Raw genomic sequence first — 20215 nt, forward strand, 5'->3', positions numbered from 1 at the left:
TGTAGCCTCAAACGATACAGCAGACTCTCAAGAGGACACTGCAATATTATGAGCATCAAGTTATTGGGTAAGTAAAAATGGATTTTGTAAAAAGTGGTCATTCCTGGGGACAGATTAACATTAATCTCTCAGGCCTAGCTGTGGAGCATGTGGCTTTCTGCCATCCAGGTCGACCTTATTTTGTAGTGGCTGCATCCACATTGCATGGGAGCGTGGGGTGGGGGTTCATAGGGATCCCCTGGAGCTATTTCCTTTGACTTATTTGTATTTAATGCTTTTAAATGAAACTCCCTTCTGGTGTTACTTTTTCCTCTTCTTCTTTTTTTTTTCTCATGTTCTTACCCTCTCATTCCAGCACTGAATTTCATGATTTTGCCTATGCACTGTGGTAAGTTTGCTGGTACAAAGAGACTCTTAGAACTGGATTTTAGAATCCTTAAGTAAAGTTTAAGCAAAATCACTACAAGCTTAACATAGTTCAATGTCGGGTGTGCATTTTAGCTAGGGGCAAATGCTCCATATTTTTCTTTATTGTCACCCAGTTCTTTAAAGAAGCAGTTGTGGTATAATGTGAAGCAAGCAGACAAGGTTAAAAGATAGGAATTCAAGGCTTCACCAGCATACAGAACTTGTGATAAGGAACTTTATCTCCTTTGTATAAAGGTATAATGAATAACTGAATAAAGGAGTATATGTCATGATTAAATGAGAAAATACCAGTGACAGAATTTTGTAAACATAAAGCTCCATATGAATGTAAAGTACTCCTTTGACGGCACATTGTTGATTCAAATAAAAAAGATAGTAACTGTCTATGGCAGAAAGAAATTGCAAATACAGAAGCCTAAATTTACTTTCACATGCAATCTTTTTATGATGTTAGAGTCAGTGTATATTTGTAAATGCTTTTTATTGTGAAATATAAGGTATATACAAATAAAAGGAAGGAAAAGCAATGATTTTCAAAGCATGCTTCACCAAGTAGTGACAGGATAGATTTCAGAGTTTGTTATGAGTTACCATTCCACTATTTCAGATTTTTCCTTCTAGTGGCTCCAAAACACTAGAGCCTAGAAGAAATATCAATATAGTGATTCAGCAGTCATACTCATTTGTTAAATCCAATTTTCTCCATTATAACCCCTCCTCCTTTGATCCTTTTCCTAATCTATAGGCATTGTTAGGCAATGCCTGTTCTTTTCCATGTTGAGAAGGGGTATCCCCATTAAAGGGTGGGGGATATAATTTAGTTGTTAATCTTGGAGAGGCTGATCCCTTTGGGTTTTAGGATTTATCTGGCTGAGGAACCCTCTGGAAATTATAGGTTCCAGGAAAGCAAATTTAGCGCATGGAGCTCTTATAAAGTCTTAGTTCAAGCCTTAGGTATTCTTAAGAGTTAACAGGAGTGATGTTGGTTGGGGTTTAGCAAACCATGGCAATTAGCGCTATCTAACTGAAGCCCACATAACAGTAGCCTCCAGAATAGCCTCGTAAGTCTATTTGATCCTTAGTCACTGATGCCTTATTTTATTACATACTTATTTTATTTGTAACTTTATCTCCTTTGTATAAGTAAGGAGGATATAATGAAGGACAGGCCAGCATGTGCCTGACCAGACAACTGGGTACCACCACCTGGCCAAGCTGATACATAAACTTGACCATGACAAAATCTTCTGCCCATTTTATAATTGGGTTGTTTGTTCATTTGTTGTTGAGCTGTATAATTTCTTTGTGTACACAGGATATCAAGCCTTTATCTGATATGTGGTTTCCAAATATTTTCTCCCATTGAGTTGGATGTGTCTATATCTTTTTGACAAAGTCCTTTGAGGCACAGAAACTCTTGATCTTAAGGAGTTCCCGTTTATCTTTTTTATCTTTCACTGCTGTGCTTTAGGTATAAAGTTTAAGAAGCTACCTTCTATTACTTACTAGATCTTGAAGATGTTTCCCTACATTTTCTTCTTGAAGTTTCATGATACTGACTCTTACATTTATGTCTTTAACCCATTTTGAATTAACTTTTGTACTGGGTGAAAAATAGGAGTCCTTTTTCACTCTTTTGGCTGTTTATAGCCAATTCTCCAATGTCCATTTATTGAAAAGACTACTCTGTCCCAGTTCAGTGGATTTATCAAATTTCAGTTGTCCATAGATTTGATAGTCTATCTCTACACTGTCCTCTCAATTCAATTCCATTGGTCAATATCTCTAACTTTGTGCCAGTACTATGCTGTTTTGAGCACTGTGGCATTATAGTAACCTTTAAAGTCAGTTAAGTTTTAGTTCTCCCAATTCATTCTTCTTTTTTAGGATATCTTTAGCTATTCAGGGTCTCTTTCCTTTCCAAATAAATTTTATAACTATTTTTTCCAACTCTTCAAAGTAGGTTGTTGGGATTTTGATTGGTATTGCATTGAATCAGTCGATTATTTTGGGTAGAATTAACATCTTAATGACATGCAATCTTCCTATCCATGAGCATGGCATGTCTTTCCATCTATTTAGGTCATTTTTTATTTCTTTTAGCAATGCTTTGTATTGTTCTGTGTAGAGGGCCTTGACATCCTGGTTAAGCTTATTCATAGATACCTGATTCTTTTGGTCACTTTTTAAAATTTTAATGCAATTTTATTGATATATATTATCTATTCACATACCATGCAATCATCCAAACTGTACCATCAGTGGTTCACAGTATCATCATATAGCTTTGCATTCATCATCACAATTGACTTTTTTTTTCCATTTTTGTGAAAAATAACATATATACAAAAAGCAATACATTTCAAAGTGCACCGCAACAATTAGTAGTAGGACAGATTTCAGAGTTTGGTATGGGTTACAATTCCACAATTTTAGATTTTTACTGCTAGCTGCTCCAAGACACTGGAGACTAAAAGAAATATCAATATAATGATTCAGCAATCATAGTTAATTGTTAAGCCCTACTTTTTCTGGATAACTCTACCATCTCCTTTGATCTCTTGCCAACTCTTTAGGGTTATTTGGACTACATCCATTCTAACTTTCTCATGTTGGAAGGGGCTGTCAATAATATGGGATAGGGGGATGGAATTAGTTGATGTTCTGGAGAGGCTGGTCCCTCTGCATTTCAGGACTTATCTGCCCTAGGAACCTATCTAGAGGTTGTATATTTCTGGAAATTAATCCTAATGCATGGAACTTTTGTAGAATTAGAAGTAAATCCCTAGGTGTTCTTTAAGGTTGGCAGGAGTGGTTTTGGTTGGGGTTTGACAAACTATGATAGGTAGCAATGTCTAGCTGAAGCTTGTGTAAGAGTAGCCTCTTGACTCAATTTGAACTCTCTCAGCCACTGAAATCTTATTATGTTATGCATCTTTCCCCCTCTTTGGTCAGGATGGCATTGTTAATTCCATGGTGCCAGGGCACTGGGAGTCATATCCCATGTTGCCAGGGAGACTTGCACCCATGGATGTCATGTACTACTTGGAGGGAGGGAAATAGTTTCATTTGCAGAGTTGGGCTTAGAGAGAGAGAGTTCACATCTGAGTAACCAAAGAGGTCCTCTGGAATTAACTCTTAGGCAAGATTATAGGTAGGCTAAGCTTCTCTGCTACATAGATAAATTTCACAAGAGCAAGTCTCAAGATCAAAGGCTTGGTTTATTGATTTGAGAGTCTCTAATGTTTGAGACAGTGTCAGGGTTTTCCCTGGTGGTAAAGTTTAATAGTTTCATAATTTTTCTCCCATCTCTCAAGTGACTTTGTTGATATTTTTTGATTATCTGCTTAACAAACTCCGGGATGTATCCAGGCATTACATTAAACTATACAGGATTACAGGCCCTCATTCCCATTCTGAGACCCCTGTGTTTGAGTTGTTTAATTGATGTATCCTGATAGGTTGAGTTAGGTTATGTGCTACAGAAAATTTAGGTTCTGGACAAAATAGACCTTTCTTCCTTGGTCTCATAGAGTAGGTGAAGTCTAAAATACAGATAATGTCTTCCTTACCCCTTTTTCTGAATTTTGGACACTATTTTGAGTGGAAGTTTTTCCTTAATTGTCTCCTCAGATAGATCATTGCTTGTGTTTAGAAACATTACTGATTTTTGTACATTAATCTTATATCCACCACTTTGCTGAATTTGTTTATTAGCTCAAGTAGCTTTGTTGTAGATTTCTCAGGGTTTTTTTGAGTAGAAGATCATGTCATCTGCAAATAATGAAAGTTTTACTTATTCCTTTCTTATCTGATGCCTTTTATTTCTTTCTCCTGTCTAACTTCTCCAGCTAGGCCTCAAAGTACAATGTTGAATAGTAGTGGTGGCAATGGGCATCCTTGTCTTGTTCCCGATCTTAGGAGGAGTGCTTTCAATCTCTCACTGTTAAGTATGATGCTGGCTATGGGTTTTTCATATACGCCCTTTATGATTTTGAGGAAGTTTCCTTGATTTCTACCTTTGAAGTGTTTTTATCAGGAAAGGATGCTGAATTTTGTCAATGCTTTTTCAACATCAATTGATATGATCTTGTGATTTTTCCCTTTTGATTTGTTAATGTACTGTATTACATTGATTGATTTTCTTGTGTTGAACCACCCTTGCATTCCTGGTATTAACCCCACTTGGTCACATACTTCTTTTAATGTGTTCTTGGATTTGATTTGCTAGTATTTTGTTGATAATTTTTATATCTATGTTTATTAGGGAGATTGGTCTGCAGTTCTGTAGTTTTCCTTTCTGGAAGCATCTTTATCTGGTTTTGGTATTAGAGTGATATTAGCTTCATAAAATGAGTTAAGTAGCATCCCTTTTTCCTTAGTTTTTTGGAAGATTTTGACCAGGATTGGTGTTAATTCTTTTTAGATTCACCTATGAAGCTGTACTGGGCTTTTTTTTTTGGGAAGATGTTTGATGATATTGAATCTCTTTACTTGTAGTTGGTTTGTTGAGATCTTCTATTTCTTCTCAGGTTAGTATAGGTAGTTCATGTGTTTCTAGGATTTTGTCCATTTCATCTAAGTTGTGTAGTTTGTTGGCATATAGTTGTTCATAGTATTCTCTCATGATTTCAAAAATATCTTCAAGATCCAAGGTAATTCTTTCATTTCTTATTTTATTTGCATCCTTTGTCTTTTATTTTTGTATGGGGCCAACAATTTTATTGATTTTTCTCAAAGAACAAACTTTTGATATTGTTTATTCTTTCTATTATTATTTTTTTGTTCTCCAGTTCATTTATTTCTGCTTTAATTTTTATTATTTCTCTTCTTTTATTAGCTTTGGGGTTAATTTGATTTTCTTTCTCTAATTTCTCTAGGTGAGCAATTAAGTCCTCTATTTTTCTGTCTTGTTTTTTAAATATAGGCATTTAGGACAATAAATTTCCCTCTCAGCACTGCCTTTGCCACATCCCATAATCTCTGATATGTTGTATTCTTATTTTATCATTTGTCGTCAGATATTTACTGATTTCTCTAGCAATTTCTTCTTTGACCTGCTAATTATTTAAGAGTTTATTGTTTAATTTCCATATATTTGTGAAAGCTCTGGTTCTTTGGTGATCAGTAATTTCCAGCTTCATTCTGTTGTGGTCAGAGAAAGTGCTTTGGGTAACTTCAGCCTTATAAAATTTATGAAGACTTATCTTGTGCCCCAGCATATGATGTATCATGGAAAACGTTCCGTGTGCACTAGATAAGAATGTATATTCTGGTGTTTTGGGGTGTAACAACATATATGTGTCTATTTGGTATAAATTATTTATCACATTAAATTCTCTATTTCCTTGTTGGTCCTCTCTTTGGTCATTCTATCTATCACAGAGAGTGGTGTATTGAAGTCTCTCACTATTTTGTTGAAACATTTATAGCTCCCTTCAGTTTTTCCAATGTTTGCCTCATGTACTTTGGAGCACCTTGATTGGAAGCATATACATTTATGATTGTTATTTCTTCTAGGTAGATTGTCCCTTTTATTAATATGTAGGGTCCTCTTCGTCTCTTATGAGGATAAGAGGACAATTACATTTGAAGTCTACTTTATCTCATATTAGTATAACTATCTCTGCTTTGAAGTCTACTTTATCTGATATTAGTATAACTATCTCTGCTTTGTTTTGGTTACAGCTTCATAGAACATCTTTTTTTAAAAATATTTTTATTGACAAATCTTCACACACAGACAGTCCATTACATGGTGTGTAATCCGTGGCTCACAACATCACCACACAGCTGTGCACTCATCACCGTGTTCGCCCTCTGGAACATTTGTATCACTCCAGAAAAAGAAAAAAAAAATCTCCCACCCCCCCACCCCCACCCCACCCTTCCATTGACCACCAGCACCTCCATCCACCAATTTATTTTACTCCTTGTCCCCCCATCATTTATCCATTTCCTATCCATATGTTTTTACTAATCAGTCCATACCCTGGAAAAAGGAGCATCAAACATAGGGTTTTCACAATCACACAGTCACATTGTAAAAATGTTTTCTTTATATAATCATCTTTAAAAATCAAGGCCACCAGAACACAGCCCCACAGCCTCAGGCACTTTCCTCCAGCCACTCCAACTCACCATAAACCAAAAATGGATATCTCTATAATGCATAAGGACAACCCCCAGGTTGTCTCTGCTCAAAATCTCCCAGCCACCGAAACTCCACTCTCTCATTTCTCTCTTTCCCACCATGGCCAAGAAAGCTTTCTCAGTTCTCTGATGCTGGGTCCTGGCTCATCCTGGGAGTTCTGGCCCATGTTGCCAGGGAGATTTACATACCAGGGAGTCATGTCCCATGTAGGAGGGAGGGCAGTGAATTCACCTGCTGAGCTGGCCCAGAGAGAGAGAAGCCACATAAGAGCAATAAAAGAGGTTCTCTGGGGGTGACTCCCAGGCACAATTCCAAGTAAGCTTAGCCCATTCTCCATAGGAACATGCCTTATAGGAGCAAACTCCCAGGTTGAGGGCCCAGCCCACTGATCTGGCAGTCCCTACTGCTTGTGAGAACACCAGAAACTGTCAAAATTGGAAAGTTGAATACCTCCTTCCCTCTCCCCAGTCCCCTAAAGGGACCCCACAAACGCTTCTTCACTCAACGCCAAAATTACTATGTGATATATTAGGGCACCACACCAACTTGGACAAACCAACAAAATCTCACACCCCACTCAAGACTCCATGCACCCATGGTGTAGTACATCTTTTTCCATCCTTTCACTTTCAATCCTATTTGTGTCCTTGGGTCTAAGATCCATCACTTGTAAACAGCATATAGATGGATCATACTCTAAAATCCATTCTGGCAATCTATATCTTTTAGCTAGTGAGTTTATTAATTTAATGTTCGAAGTTATTACTGTAAAAGCAGTTCTTGAAGGTATCAGCTTATCCTTTAGCTTTTATTTGTCAAATCTATATATTCTTTTCACTCTTTCTCTTTTTATCTTTTATATTCCTTACTGCTACTCTTCAATTTTATGCCCTCCTCCAGACCTCCCTCTCCTGTCTTTTATTTTTTTAACTGACAGGATTCCTTTTAGTATTTCTTGTAGGGCAGGTCTCTTGTTGACTAGTTCTCTCAGTCCTTGTTTATCTTTGAAAATTTTAATCTCCCTCAGTTTTGAAGGACAACTTGACTGGATGAAGAATTCTTGACTGGAACCCTTTCTTGTTCAGGATTTTAAATATATCGTATGACTGCCTTCTTGCCTCCATGGTGCCTGTTCGTAGTCTGAACTTAGTCTTGTGTGCTTTGCTTTGTATGTAGTAGATTGCTTTTCTTGTGCTCCTTTCTGCTTCTCTTCAATATTTGGTAGTTTGATTAGTGTGTGTCTTGGAGTAGGCCTATTTAGATTTATTCTGTTCTGTGTTCATTGAGCTTCTTTAATTTGAATATTTATGTCTTTTATAAGGGTTGGGAAGTTTTCCTGAAATATATCTTTAGCTGAACTTCCCAGTTCTTTACTATTCTTTTCTTCTCCTGAGACACCAATTGATTCTTATATTTGCCTTTTGTTGTCCATACTTTCCCTGAGATCCAGTTCCATTTTCCCTTTCTTTCTTGCCATTGTTCTTTTGTGTACTTTAGTTCAATTGTTTTGTCTTCTAGCTCACTTCTTGTTCCTTCTGCTTCTTTCAATCTGCTATCGTGTCTCTCTAGTATACTTCTCTAGTCTACTGTATCTTTCATCTCTGTGAGACCTGCCATTTTTCTATTTAATGTTTCAAATTCTTCTATGTTCTTCTCGTGTCTTTCTGATTTTCTTTATTTTTTTTTAAATATCCTCGAGTAGATGTTCTGTATTCTGTGTCCCCTCTGGTGTTTTGATTTGGTCATTTGACTGGGCCATTTCTGCGTAGTTCTTCACATGCTTTGTGACTGTCTGTTGTGCTCAGTGTATTTGATGACCTTAATAAGGTTACTTTGCAAGTTGGTTTCCCTCATTCGTCTAAAGTTTTATATTTACTTCATTTTGCATTGAAGGTTCCCTTTTGCACTTGGTTTGTCAGTACCTACCCTCCAAACCAAGGCCCAGATCTCATGTACAGGGTTTAATTCTACTTGAGGGTCTATTCAGTGCTGGGCAAAGGTGCTAAGGTATTTCAGTAGCAGAATGCCCACCTGCCACATGGGAGACCCGGGCTTGATTCCTGGTGCATACATGCAAATAATAATAAAAATGATAATAATTGTAATAATATAAAATAAAATATAAAATATAAAACAAAAAAGATACACCTCATCAATAGTAGGCCCTGAAGTCAGAAGGAGAAACCCCAAGATATATTGGGAATTAACTCAGACTGTTGTTCACAGAAGGGTGAGAAAATAAGATAAAATAAAAAATAAAAAATCAATAAAAACATAAATATTTAAAAAATATATAAATAAAAATTTAAAAATAATACTAATGATAAAAAGTATTTTAAAAAAGTGTAGAAAAAATATATTTAAAAAAAACCCTAGGCAGATAGGGAGTTTGCCAGACTGCCCTTACTGCCTCTTCCCACGGGTGGCGCTCCTCAGGCACCTCCTCCCCTCAGGCTGGCCCCTGTGCGACTGCAGCGGCTGGCTAGGAAGATGGCGTGCATGGCAGTGGGGCTGCCCCTTGCACGTGGTGGTGGGACAGCTGGCCCTGGTATGGGGAAAGGGGGAGCTGATCGCAGGGTCTTGGGGAGTAGCTGCTCACAGCACCCAATGGATCTGCCATTCACCGTGCCCAAAAGGACGGCTATTCACAGCGCCTGGATGAGCTTCTGCTCCCTGCACCTTTGGGCATGGCTTTGCTTTTCACAGTAGATGGCATGGGCACTCCCAGCTGCTGAGCTGTGTGTGGGAGTTTCCCCATAGCAGGCTGGAGCAGAGGGACAGTTAGTTTGCACTTCCCCGCGTGCTGCAGCCCACCCCTGGTGGGAGTTACGGCCAATCAGACCCACCCTGCTCTCCCTGTGCTGATCTCCTTACCTCTTTCCTCTCTGTGAATTATTGAAGACTGTTTGTCAGTCACCCCTGGGACTGCGTTCCCAGTCATTTTTTCCTGTCCACTGTCTTGTTCTGTAGAGCAGGGGTGAATCCATCCAGCCCTATTCCACCATCTTCCTGGAAGCCCCAGTCTTTATTTTGTAATTCACCTTGTTCATATTCTTTATATGCCATAATTATTTATCTTTGTCTGATCTAAAGAACTTTTGTCATTCAGGATTCAAATGCTGTTACTTCTTGAAATGCTCTCAAGAATTATTTAAAATTTATGGCTAATAGTCCTTGCCTTGGGAATCAACTCTGTATTTTGGTCATTAGGGTGTGGCATGATTTTTCATGATGAAAGAAGGGAAGAAACCTTAATGGAAAAATAATCACACTACCCAGTAAAATGCTATATACTTTAAGTGCTTGATGATGTGTTAATTGTTATTTCAAAGGGAATTGCTTTGAAACTTTGTCTATCAATCCTCATGGGTGCAGTACTAGGAAAACATATTATTTACACTTATCAGATGACTTTTAGTTTGAGGCCACTGGTGATTTTAAATGGTTGCTCCTATTAGAGGTAGAGAGTGCCAAATTAATCTCTACCTACACATTCAAAAATAAAACTTAATCACTCTCATTGGGTTTGCTGCTTTCACAGTTCAGTGTTTGGATTAAATTAGTCAGTATATGTAAAATACTCTAAACAGATCCTGGTACATAGTGAGCACCTCAGACCTGCTTGTTCTGACATTTATTATTGTTCTTATCACTAAAACTTTTATAACCATACCAGTAGTCAAATTTAAATCATTTTCTGGAATTATGAAACCCTCCCTTTTTGAAATCAAGCAAAAACTGGTGAAATATCCTCTTTTATGGACTAAACTATGTCTTCAAGGTAAATTGGAGTAGAAATCTTATAGATGTGATCAAAATAGGCCACCAAACTTAATCACCATAATCACCATTGTATTAGTTTGCAAGCAGCTGGTATGCATATACCAGAACTGGAATGACTTTTAAAAAGGGAATTTAATAAGTTACAAGTTCACAGTTCTGAGCCTGTGAAATTGTCCAAACTAAGGCATCCAGGGAAAAACACCTTAATTCTAGGAAAGCCAGTGGGTCAGGAACCCCTCTGCCAATTGGGTAGTCATGTGGCTGGCATCTCTTGGTCCCTTGTTCCTGGGCTGCGATGCTGTCAGTCTCTCTTCCTGTGAGGGTTCCTCATTTTGCTTCTCTAGAGCTGTCTTTCATTTCTTGGCTTCCCTTGGCTGTCTCCAGTTTCTGGCTTGCTTAACATCTCATGGCAATGTGTGTTGGGCTCCAAGCATCTCCAAACATCCATGTCTCTGTTCTCCAAGTGTCAGCATCTGTGTAAAAAGACAGACAGGGAATGCAATTCCAATATAGAGGTGTCTTATTGTCCAACTAGTTCTACATAGACCTATTGGCATATTTTTGCTTTGGTATTTTCAGGATTCTGAGAACTTAAAAAATTCAGGGAACCTTTGCTCCCTGTCCTTAATTGCACTTCTCTTCAGGAAGATGAAAAGGGTTCGCTGGCAGAAATATTGTCACATCTTGTTTCTCTTGACTTTGTCTTCTTCTTTCTTCCTTATTCCCCTCAGTGGTATCTTTCCCACCCAGCTCCCTCTTTTGCCCTTTATATTACATCTTTCTCCTTCTACTTTCTCTTTTCAATCTGGAAGAAGCAAATCATGTAGTATCACTAATACTTGAAATAAAATGTATCCACATCTATATTTTGCTCCCCTTAAGAAAATATGATTTAAGACTTCTTTTTTTGATGGGCAGGCATCAGGAATCGAACCCGGGTCTCCGGCATGGCAGGCAAGAACTCTGCCTGCTGAACCACTGTGGCCCACCCAATTTAAAGCTTTGTATCTCTGTGAAAAAGGAATGTGTTTCTTACAGTTAAAGGAATTTTCGTCTATTGACAGTAAGTGCTGGCAGTATTGTTGAACATATTTTTGGGAAAGTAGGCATGGGAAGAAGATGCTTTTCTCAGTCTCCGACATTGGGATTTGCCTATGGCTTGTCTTGAAGTAATTTGGTTTTTCAGGTGCCTTGAAGAGGGATGATGAATCAGGATGGATAACAGAGGATAGGCTGGCCCTTTTCTTTTTTAATTCAGCCTCTAACCATTGATATTCCCACCCTCCTTTTCCTCTTCTTTAAAACTCTGCACTTAGATTTACTTTATTTATAGAGCTCCAGTATTATGTAGTTCTGCTCTTCAAGGAATTCTTATATCAGTAGCTCATATGGACTGTCTGAGGCTTTTTTAGTCTGCCAAGACTGAGAATTACTCACAGGGAGTAGCTGTTCAAAAGATCACATAAATGGAAGAATTAGGAGGAAGTAGCTAATGAAGCCTCTTATTAGGGAGTTAGAAAGCCTCTCTATACCTCAGAGATTTTATTATTAAATATTTATTCTATTCATTCACTCATTCATTTTTTTCATAGAGATCACGAAGTTGGGAGAATGCGTGCTAAAATAATTTATTAATGCAATGTCTTCTTCTCTTCATCATCATTCTCTCTCACTTAGAGACTCAGAACTAGTTTCATGGCTTCTATTCCTGTTCTCCAGTATTCTATTTCACTGCAGCAAATTTATTAAAACATTAGATCACACATCAATGATTCTCAATTGTTAATGGGCATCAGAACCACCTGGCAAGTTTATTAAAACAGGGATTACAGGCCCATGTCCCAGATTTTCTGATTCTGTGGTCCTCAGAGTGGGCTCAAGACTACATTTCTGACAAGTTGTCAGGTGATGCTGCTAATTCAGGGATAACACAGTTCCCTGCTTCGGACCATCTAATGGCTTGCTATGACAATAGAAAATCTGAACTCTTTCTGTGATCTGGCTTTTGCCTCTCTTAGTTCATTCTCATCCATTTACCCTTCTCACTTCACTTCAGCCATCCCAGACTTCTGTTGGTTTCTCCACCACACCAGACTTGCTTGTCCTCAGAGTCTTTGCACATTCTGTTCCATTTTCCTGGAATGCTCTTCCCTGGACATTTGATTGGCTTATTGTCTCTTTTTTTTTTTGGCTTTTACAAAGGGGATTTATTAGGTAACAAATTTACAGTTGTAAGCTCATGAAAATGTCTTTGTTAAGCCATTAAGAGAGGGATACCTTCTCTGAGGAAAGGCTGCTGCATCCGGGGTTCCTCTGTCACATGGGAAGACACATCCAATGTTTGCTGTCCTTCTCTCCTGGATTTTGGTTTCACAATGGCTCTCCCAGCTCCTGTGAGTCCTTTTGGCTTCTCCTGGGCATTTTCTTTCTCTGAGCTCTCTCCAAAATGTCTCTACCTTTTATCCTCTCATAAAGAGCTCCAGCAAGGGGTTTAAGACCCACTTTGAATGGGCTGGGTCACATTTCCATGGTAACAACCTAATCAAAAGTTCCCACCCACAGTAGGTCTACACCCACGGGAATGGATTAAAAGAGCATAAGTGTTTCTGGGGTACATCACGGATTCAAACAGCACAGATGATTGACCCATGAAATTAATAACAGCTTCTTCTTTCTATACATTTAAGTCTCTGATCAAATGTCATCTCTTCAGGAAGTCCCTCCCTGACCATCCCATCTAAAGTAGCCCACTATCCCAATCTATAACCCAGTCACTCTCTATTGTATTACGTTCTATTATTTCTTTTCATAGTGATTATCATTAGCTGAAATTGTCTTACTTCTTTTCTTATCTGCTTGCTTTTCTTATTTACTTATTTACTTACATATTGTTGTGACTTGTCAAGTGTCTGGAAGTGCTTAGGAGATAACTAAATGAATACATTGTTTCACAGATTTTTAGGAGCATAGGGCTTAGAAGAGAAAATTGTATTTGGAGGGGGGTGTAAAATGAGGGATTGAAATAATCTTCAGGGTTCATTGTGGGTCTGAAATCTATAGTTCTAGTATCCAGGACCTTTTTCCTTGTAGCATAGCTAATATCTGATTTTTCACAGAGCTGTCCATTTATGCCTAAGGTTCTGTTGTTGTGTATCCGATTGGCTTTCTGGAAAATTCTGATTACCATGTAGACTCTGTATAGCTTCTTGTTCAGGTAGTATAGTCCTTTGTTCACAGCCTAAAACAAGTAAGGGGGCGCTGAATGGGCATCTGTATTTTAGCCCCTGTTTAATTCAAGCTTGTAGGGAACAGACTGGCTTTCTGGGCAATGTGGGATGGAAAGAACATTGAGAAACAGAAGGGAGATGTAGGAAGCAGGCAGGGTTCACCTTAGGGATTGAAATGAATTTAGGATTGAGGGAAATCTGGTTCATGCAAGCATATATATATATATATATATATGTTAAATGTTATGTTATATGTTAAATATATAAATATATATATTTAACATCTTTATTCTATAATATAATATGTACACAAAACAAAGGAAGAAAAAAGCAATAGTTGTCAAAGCACTCTTTAACAAGTAGTTACAGGACACAGCCCAGAGTTTGTCATGGGGCTACCATACCATTCTCTCAGATTTTTCCTTCTAGCTGCTCCTGAATATAGGAGACTAGAAGGAATAAATATTTTTAATCATCACAGTCAACTTTTTTGTGTGTGAAAAATAGCATATATACAAAAAAAAAGCAATAAATTTCAAAGCATAGCACAACAATTAGTTGTAGAACAAATTTCAGAGTTTGGTATGGGTTACAATTCCACAATTTTAGGTTTTTACTTCTAGCTGCTCTAAGATACTGGAGACTAAAAGAGATATCAATTTAATGATTCAGCGGTCATATTCGTTTGTTAAACCCTACCTGTCTGAATAACTCCGCCAACCCCTTTGATCTTTCTGTCCCACCATGTGAGCATGTTTTTTGATGTCACCCTTGCTGTTACCTTGTGCCCTTCCTTCTCTCTTTGTTATGATGTCTGGAGCAGTGGACTGAGAGGATGTGCTTTAGAGATAGACTTGCCAGCCTTTCCAGACTTTAAGTCAGGTGTTTCTATTTCATAACTTTAGGCATGTTATTTAACCTCTCTGAGCCTCATTTTTATTTTCATTTACAAAATGGGAATAATAATAGGGTTAGGGTAAAGTTGAGATGAAATATTGATGCAAATAATATGTCATCTTATAATCATATGAAGTACTTAGTATAGTGTTTGGTGTAGAAAGGCCGTTTATATATTAGTTGAATTATTATTACCACTATAAGTATCTGACTGTTTTGCATTTCAATTTTCGTAGACCGTCTTTCCCTTTCCCTTCCTTGCTGTATCCTTCTTGGATCTTTACAAGTTTAGAATCAGACGTTTAGCATCAGGAGCTAAACATGCCCAGTTCATTTTCCAGTTTTGCTTTCCTTGTACAAAGAATACCTTTGGCTTTGGATTTTTTAATGTAAATCTCTACCTCTGAAGTGTCTGACTCATCTGGTCTCACACGTGTTAATACTGCATGACTCTTGCTACTGTTCTTTAGCTCACAAAATTGAATTACTACAGCAGTGTAGGCAAAGCAGAGATTTCTTTAAACTATCACTAGAAAATATATGATAATCTTTCTGAGGTGTAATGTTCATTCATTAAATATTTTAAACAGTGTTCTAGCTTGAAAGCTGTTGGAATGCGATACCCCTGAAACAAAACGACTTTTAAAAAGGAAAATTTATTAAGTTGCAAGTTTGCAGTTCTAAGGCAAAATGTCCAAATTAAGGCAAGCTATAAAAATGCGCTCCTCTCTGCCTGGGTAAGGCCTTGGCCTAAGAAACTTGGAATGCAGTGTGGAGCGGGTATGAAATGGTCTTTTACTCCTTTCCGGGACCTCTTGTGGGTCCTTTTCTCTTCTAGTGTGCCCTGTCAAGCAGGAAGGAAAAGGAAGACAGTGGAAGCCTCTTTTAATTAACTGTTGGTTGTGACGGTCTTCCCTAGGCTGTCATGTCCTCAGGATGGTGAATGGACGGCCCCACCTTGACTGCTTTGATTATCCCAGAACTTGCTCCCAAGGAGTGCACTCCACAAGCCTTGCTAGTGGGGCTTTGCCCCTGGCCAACAGTCTGTAGATTGGAAAAGCAGCAGGATTGGATGACTCAAGCTTTCTTCTCCTTAGTGTCATCTTCCTGATGCACAGGAAACTCATTTTTTGTGTGTGTGTACCAAATGGTGGTACTGTCGGCTGCTCCCAGTTTTGCTTTATTTCTTTTCCCTGTTAATAAGTTGCTCCAAAACTTTCTTACTTGACTCAGTCAGATGGGAGATCAGGAAATCCACTGCCCATGCAGGTGCTCCCTGAGAAATGAGAGCCCAGACCCCAGCCTCTACCAGAGGTGGATCCCTCTCCCATGAACTTGACTTGTGCAGGGGACACCCCCTCCCCTTCTCCTTTGTGCATAGAGAAGGGGAAAAAAAAGCACAGCAGCCATGTCTTCCTAGGGTAGTGACTCACTTCTGAGGATTTTCGTTTGAATTTTTTTCTATTCTTCTGTGGACTGGGGGTGGGGTGATTGTGGCAGGGGCCGTTCAGTCACTTCTGAGTTCTGAAGGGGAGGTTGTTGTTCTTGGCTATGAGAACATAGGAGCATTTGGCCCTTATTATCTTCCGTTTTGGTGCTTTAGCACTAATTCAGAGGCAACTGGGGAAGTCCTTGTCAACATATTCCGTAGGCATTATGTCATTCAGTCCTCACAAGAACTCTGGGCAGTATCTCCATTTTATTAGAGAGGAATTTTAGACAGAGATTAGGTTACTTGCCCAGGGTCTCACAGATGGAAAATAAGACCATGATTCAGATTTATTTTTGTCTGGCTCCAAATGCTTTATTTGCTATCCATACATTATACTGTTCTCTTCTTGACTGTCTATGACAGAGGTTGAGGTATTTACTTTCAACCTAACAAACACACCACATTGGAACCATGAAGTTACTTCTAGGCAATTTCCTTAAAGAAACACATTCACAGCAGTGGGGAAGCACCCAAATAGGGATACATTATTAACTGATATGTTCTTTGTGCTTCCATTTATTTTCTCCATAACAGTTTTCTTATTAATGATTGCCTTCAGATGCAGGTCCATATTTTACTAATGCTGATGTTAACAGTGGGTTATGCTAGAAATTATGTCTTAAATTAAAGCATAAATTATTTTAAAATGGTATTAACATTGAATGCAAGTGTGTGCTTGTGCTTATGTGTATGTATGCATCTGCAGATGTTTCAAAAATCTCTCCAAGTACTAATTTTGTCTTCTTCTTAGTTACAGAGATGCAGAAAAGAATTTCCACAATATCTCTAACAGATGCTCCTATGCAGATCATTCCAACAAAGAGGAGATTGAAGATGTATTAGGAATTCTTCAGTGTACCGCTAATATACTCGGTATGTTAAATATATATTTATATGGTTGAGAAAGAATGAATGAGAGGGGAGAGGGCAAAGAAAAGGTATAAATGTTTCATTTTCAATTGAGAGGTTTGAAGAATATGGAAAATTGAGACCAAGACCTTGTCTTCAAGTGATTTAATTGTATCACTCCTGAAGATATTGAAGCGGAAATTATGAGCATGCTGTTAATTTGGAGATTGAAAAACATTATATAGAAATACTTACATTTGGGGGAAACTTTTTTGGAATATTCTTGTTGTCTTTGGTGTAATCCTTATTTTTCTGGCTTTTACCCTTAGCTGAAATTTTGGGCTCTTCCTCTCCTCTGAAAGTCCTACTTGATAATTTCTGGGAGGCCTGAGTGGGGCTCACAGGTACTCAGAGGAGACCTTACACCTCTGAGACCCCTTCTGTGGCTTTGTCAATGAAAACAGGTCATCTAGGGAGGTCTTTGTGCCCTCTTGGGGATGTGGGTATTTATAACAGAGCTGTCTTTGGGTGCTCCTCGCAAGACCTAAGGGAACTTCCATGAACTTCACTGAATTATACAGCTTTAAAGGCACCAGATAGGAGCTCTGTTACTTGAAGCTCCTGGTATGTGAGAGCTGCACTCTGTTATATGCACAATAGATAAGCAGGCATCTTTTCCCCCTCAGGTCTTATGGAGATTTTTAGTGAAAATTACCCCTTTTAATTTTACCTTAAGACTTAGACAGGAATCCGTGGGCTGCTGAGGAGTTAGGAAATAAATCTTAGTGACAGACTCCATACGAACTGAGAATCCACCTCTCCTTCAGAATCTGATGGTAGAGACTGGGGCCCTATTAGTGGGACAAGCTTTTTTTTTTTTTTTTTTACTTTCTTTCCCTATAGGCTAAGTATTTTCCCTTGAAATACGTGAGTCGCTCTTCCAGACTTCAGGTGGCCTCAACCTTGAATCTACCATATTTTTTAAAACATGTCTGACTCGCAATGGATGGTGAACCTGGCTTTTCCAGTCAAGATAACATTCAGCTACCTGTGATTACATTTTCATCCTAAGTAACTTTTTTATACATAAAATTTTAGAATAAGGACATGAGACTGTTTTGAGGGAAGGCATGTAGATGTCAATGGTTTGCCTATAAAAAAAGCATGCAAAACAGTGTTGGGCAGTGAAAGGGAAGACCAAAGAGTCATTACCTTTTTAGTTCAGTGTCAGGGGTAGAATACTGTCCAAATAAATCTCAATTTGGAGAAGATGAGGGTCAAAAATAAAAGAAGGGACTGGAACATGACTCAAGAGCAATTTACAGTTTTTTAATTCTGTATTTTTAAAGACTTTCCAATCAGTAAGATATTTTTCATTTGACACGTAGTGATTTTTGAGGGGTGGGGTGTGGTATGCCCCACTGAGAGGATGTTTCATAATCTTGGAGGAGGGATGTTTAATAATTTGAAAACATTGCTCAATACTTAACCAGTTTCTGAATGTTTTTCTGCTCCTCACACCTCCTTGCCTTCATTCCCCACTTAAGGAGCATTGAGTTAGAGGGAAAAGGAAGTGTTCAAAAGTACTAAATATATAAAGAAGGCTAAAGGCATTTGAACTGTGATTGATAGAGGAGCGTGTACCATCCCTATGGAGAAAAGAAACCCGGGTAAGACCATTTGATATGTAACCACCAGGTGTCACTGTTGGCCTAGCACAGCTTAGTTGCCTTTCAAAAGTTGTGTTGAGATGCAGAGTAGTGAGCGAGCAGCAGGTAATGCATGCTGATCATATTAAGGAAAGCATTTTCCAGTTAAGTGCTTATCATTTAGAAGGTGGCTGTAAAACAGGCTTCGGATTTCCATAGCTATTAAGTTTTTCTAGAAAAGTGATATGAGGTCTGATTTTTTTTTTCCCCATACAAAAAGATGAGCTATTCTCTAGATTTAAAAAGGACAACCTTCTAAAATATAAATTTCTGAAGAAATAAAGAAAATTCCTGCTACCTGTTGATAATATGTTAGCGTGGATCCAACAGATGATTATGTGTCTGAGAAATGCTCTCTTTAGAATTATGTCCTTTTATATCTCTTGAAACCTCTCTGAGGACAAAGTAGTAGCTTTACTGGTCTTATCCAGTGAAAAATTCTTTTCTAACAAGTCACTGAACTATGACTTGCTTAGATTTCATTTATGGAGTTTTTAAAAATTAATTTTTAAAAAATTAACTTAAATTCTCTCATGCTATCATTTATGAGAATGCGAGAAAATTGATTAAAGCACTAGTCAGAAAAACACCAAAGAAGAAAGGAAGACTTTTTGGGAGCATGGGCTAGGGAAATAGAATTTCAACCAGATTAGGAAAAATGATATTGCCTGAGAATGTTCACTGTGGAGACTTGAGACAAATTTTCCAACACTATGATTTGTAGTGATCACTTTTGAGGAATATATTAGAATAGTAGGGACTGGGATTGGTGAATACATATTTCTTCCACCTTCTTAACCTGTTATAGGGTTGTAGTAAAGACTACAAATTTGTTTGTTCATTTTTGTGTTATTTGTACTTCACTTACCATCAAAAATGGTTTGAAGCTATAGATTAGAAAATTTTATCAGGGTGCCAAATATTTCTCCTTCCAAATGACTATCTCTATCTACTTCTGTATTTTAGATGGTTTTATTATTTAGTGGCTCTTCAGGTTGAAGTCTGAGTTCGGCATTTGCCGTGGAATTACAAAGGAGGCCTGAAGAAGGAGAAAAATGAGCTGCAGAAGACCAGTTTTGCTTCTGTCTTGTATCTGTTCACTCGCCTCCTCCACACGACTCTCTGGAAATGCATGCATACTATGGGATGCCTCATGTCCATCCAGTAAAGTGAAAGAACTATTTCCTGTTGTCAACATTTTTGCAATTTATTTCTTTTCTGTGGGCTTAGAAACCAGTTGTTTCTATTTTCTGTCTCACATCATTTACAAATTAGGGATATTGAGTATAGTCTGCTCCTTGTCAACTATTTGCCTTATTTTGGTGCTCTGGCATTCACTGTGATAATGTGGTACTGCACCATTGTTTTTAAAAGTGAACCTTAAAACCCTGGAAAAAGGCTTTACAAAGAAAGATAGCTGTGAACAATGCCCTCCCTGCTGGAAGCTTTTAGTGTTAACTGTACTGACTTTATTTGGTGCATAATGTCTTTTGCATACCAAAATTATCTTCTAATTTTAGTTGTCTGAAAAATGTAAACCTTTCTTAGACATAATCTGCAAAGCCCATTTTTAGCTCCAATTAAGTAATAAAAATGTGTTTATACTCTTATGAGGAATGGCACTTAGTAATTTTCTTGGCAATTGTAATGGTTCAGTGGTATGATGAAGCACCTA

General features: G+C 38.0%; 1 protein-coding gene across 4 annotated transcripts in view; it reads left to right on the top strand.

Moving 5' to 3' along the window:
* Positions 1 to 20215, top strand: part of GUCY1A2 (guanylate cyclase 1 soluble subunit alpha 2) — a 316485-nt gene that overhangs the window by 31978 nt on the left and 264292 nt on the right. For all 4 annotated transcript variants that reach the window (XM_077113085.1, XM_077113087.1, XM_077113086.1 and 1 more), the window contains exons 2-3: positions 6 to 67; positions 16734 to 16855. In XM_077113085.1, coding sequence (XP_076969200.1) covers positions 6 to 67; positions 16734 to 16855 — 184 coding nt within the window. The remainder of the gene's footprint in view (positions 1 to 5; positions 68 to 16733; positions 16856 to 20215) is intronic.

This window comes from Tamandua tetradactyla, chromosome 8 (assembly GCF_023851605.1).
Source record: "Tamandua tetradactyla isolate mTamTet1 chromosome 8, mTamTet1.pri, whole genome shotgun sequence".
Taxonomy (NCBI): domain Eukaryota; kingdom Metazoa; phylum Chordata; class Mammalia; order Pilosa; family Myrmecophagidae; genus Tamandua; species Tamandua tetradactyla.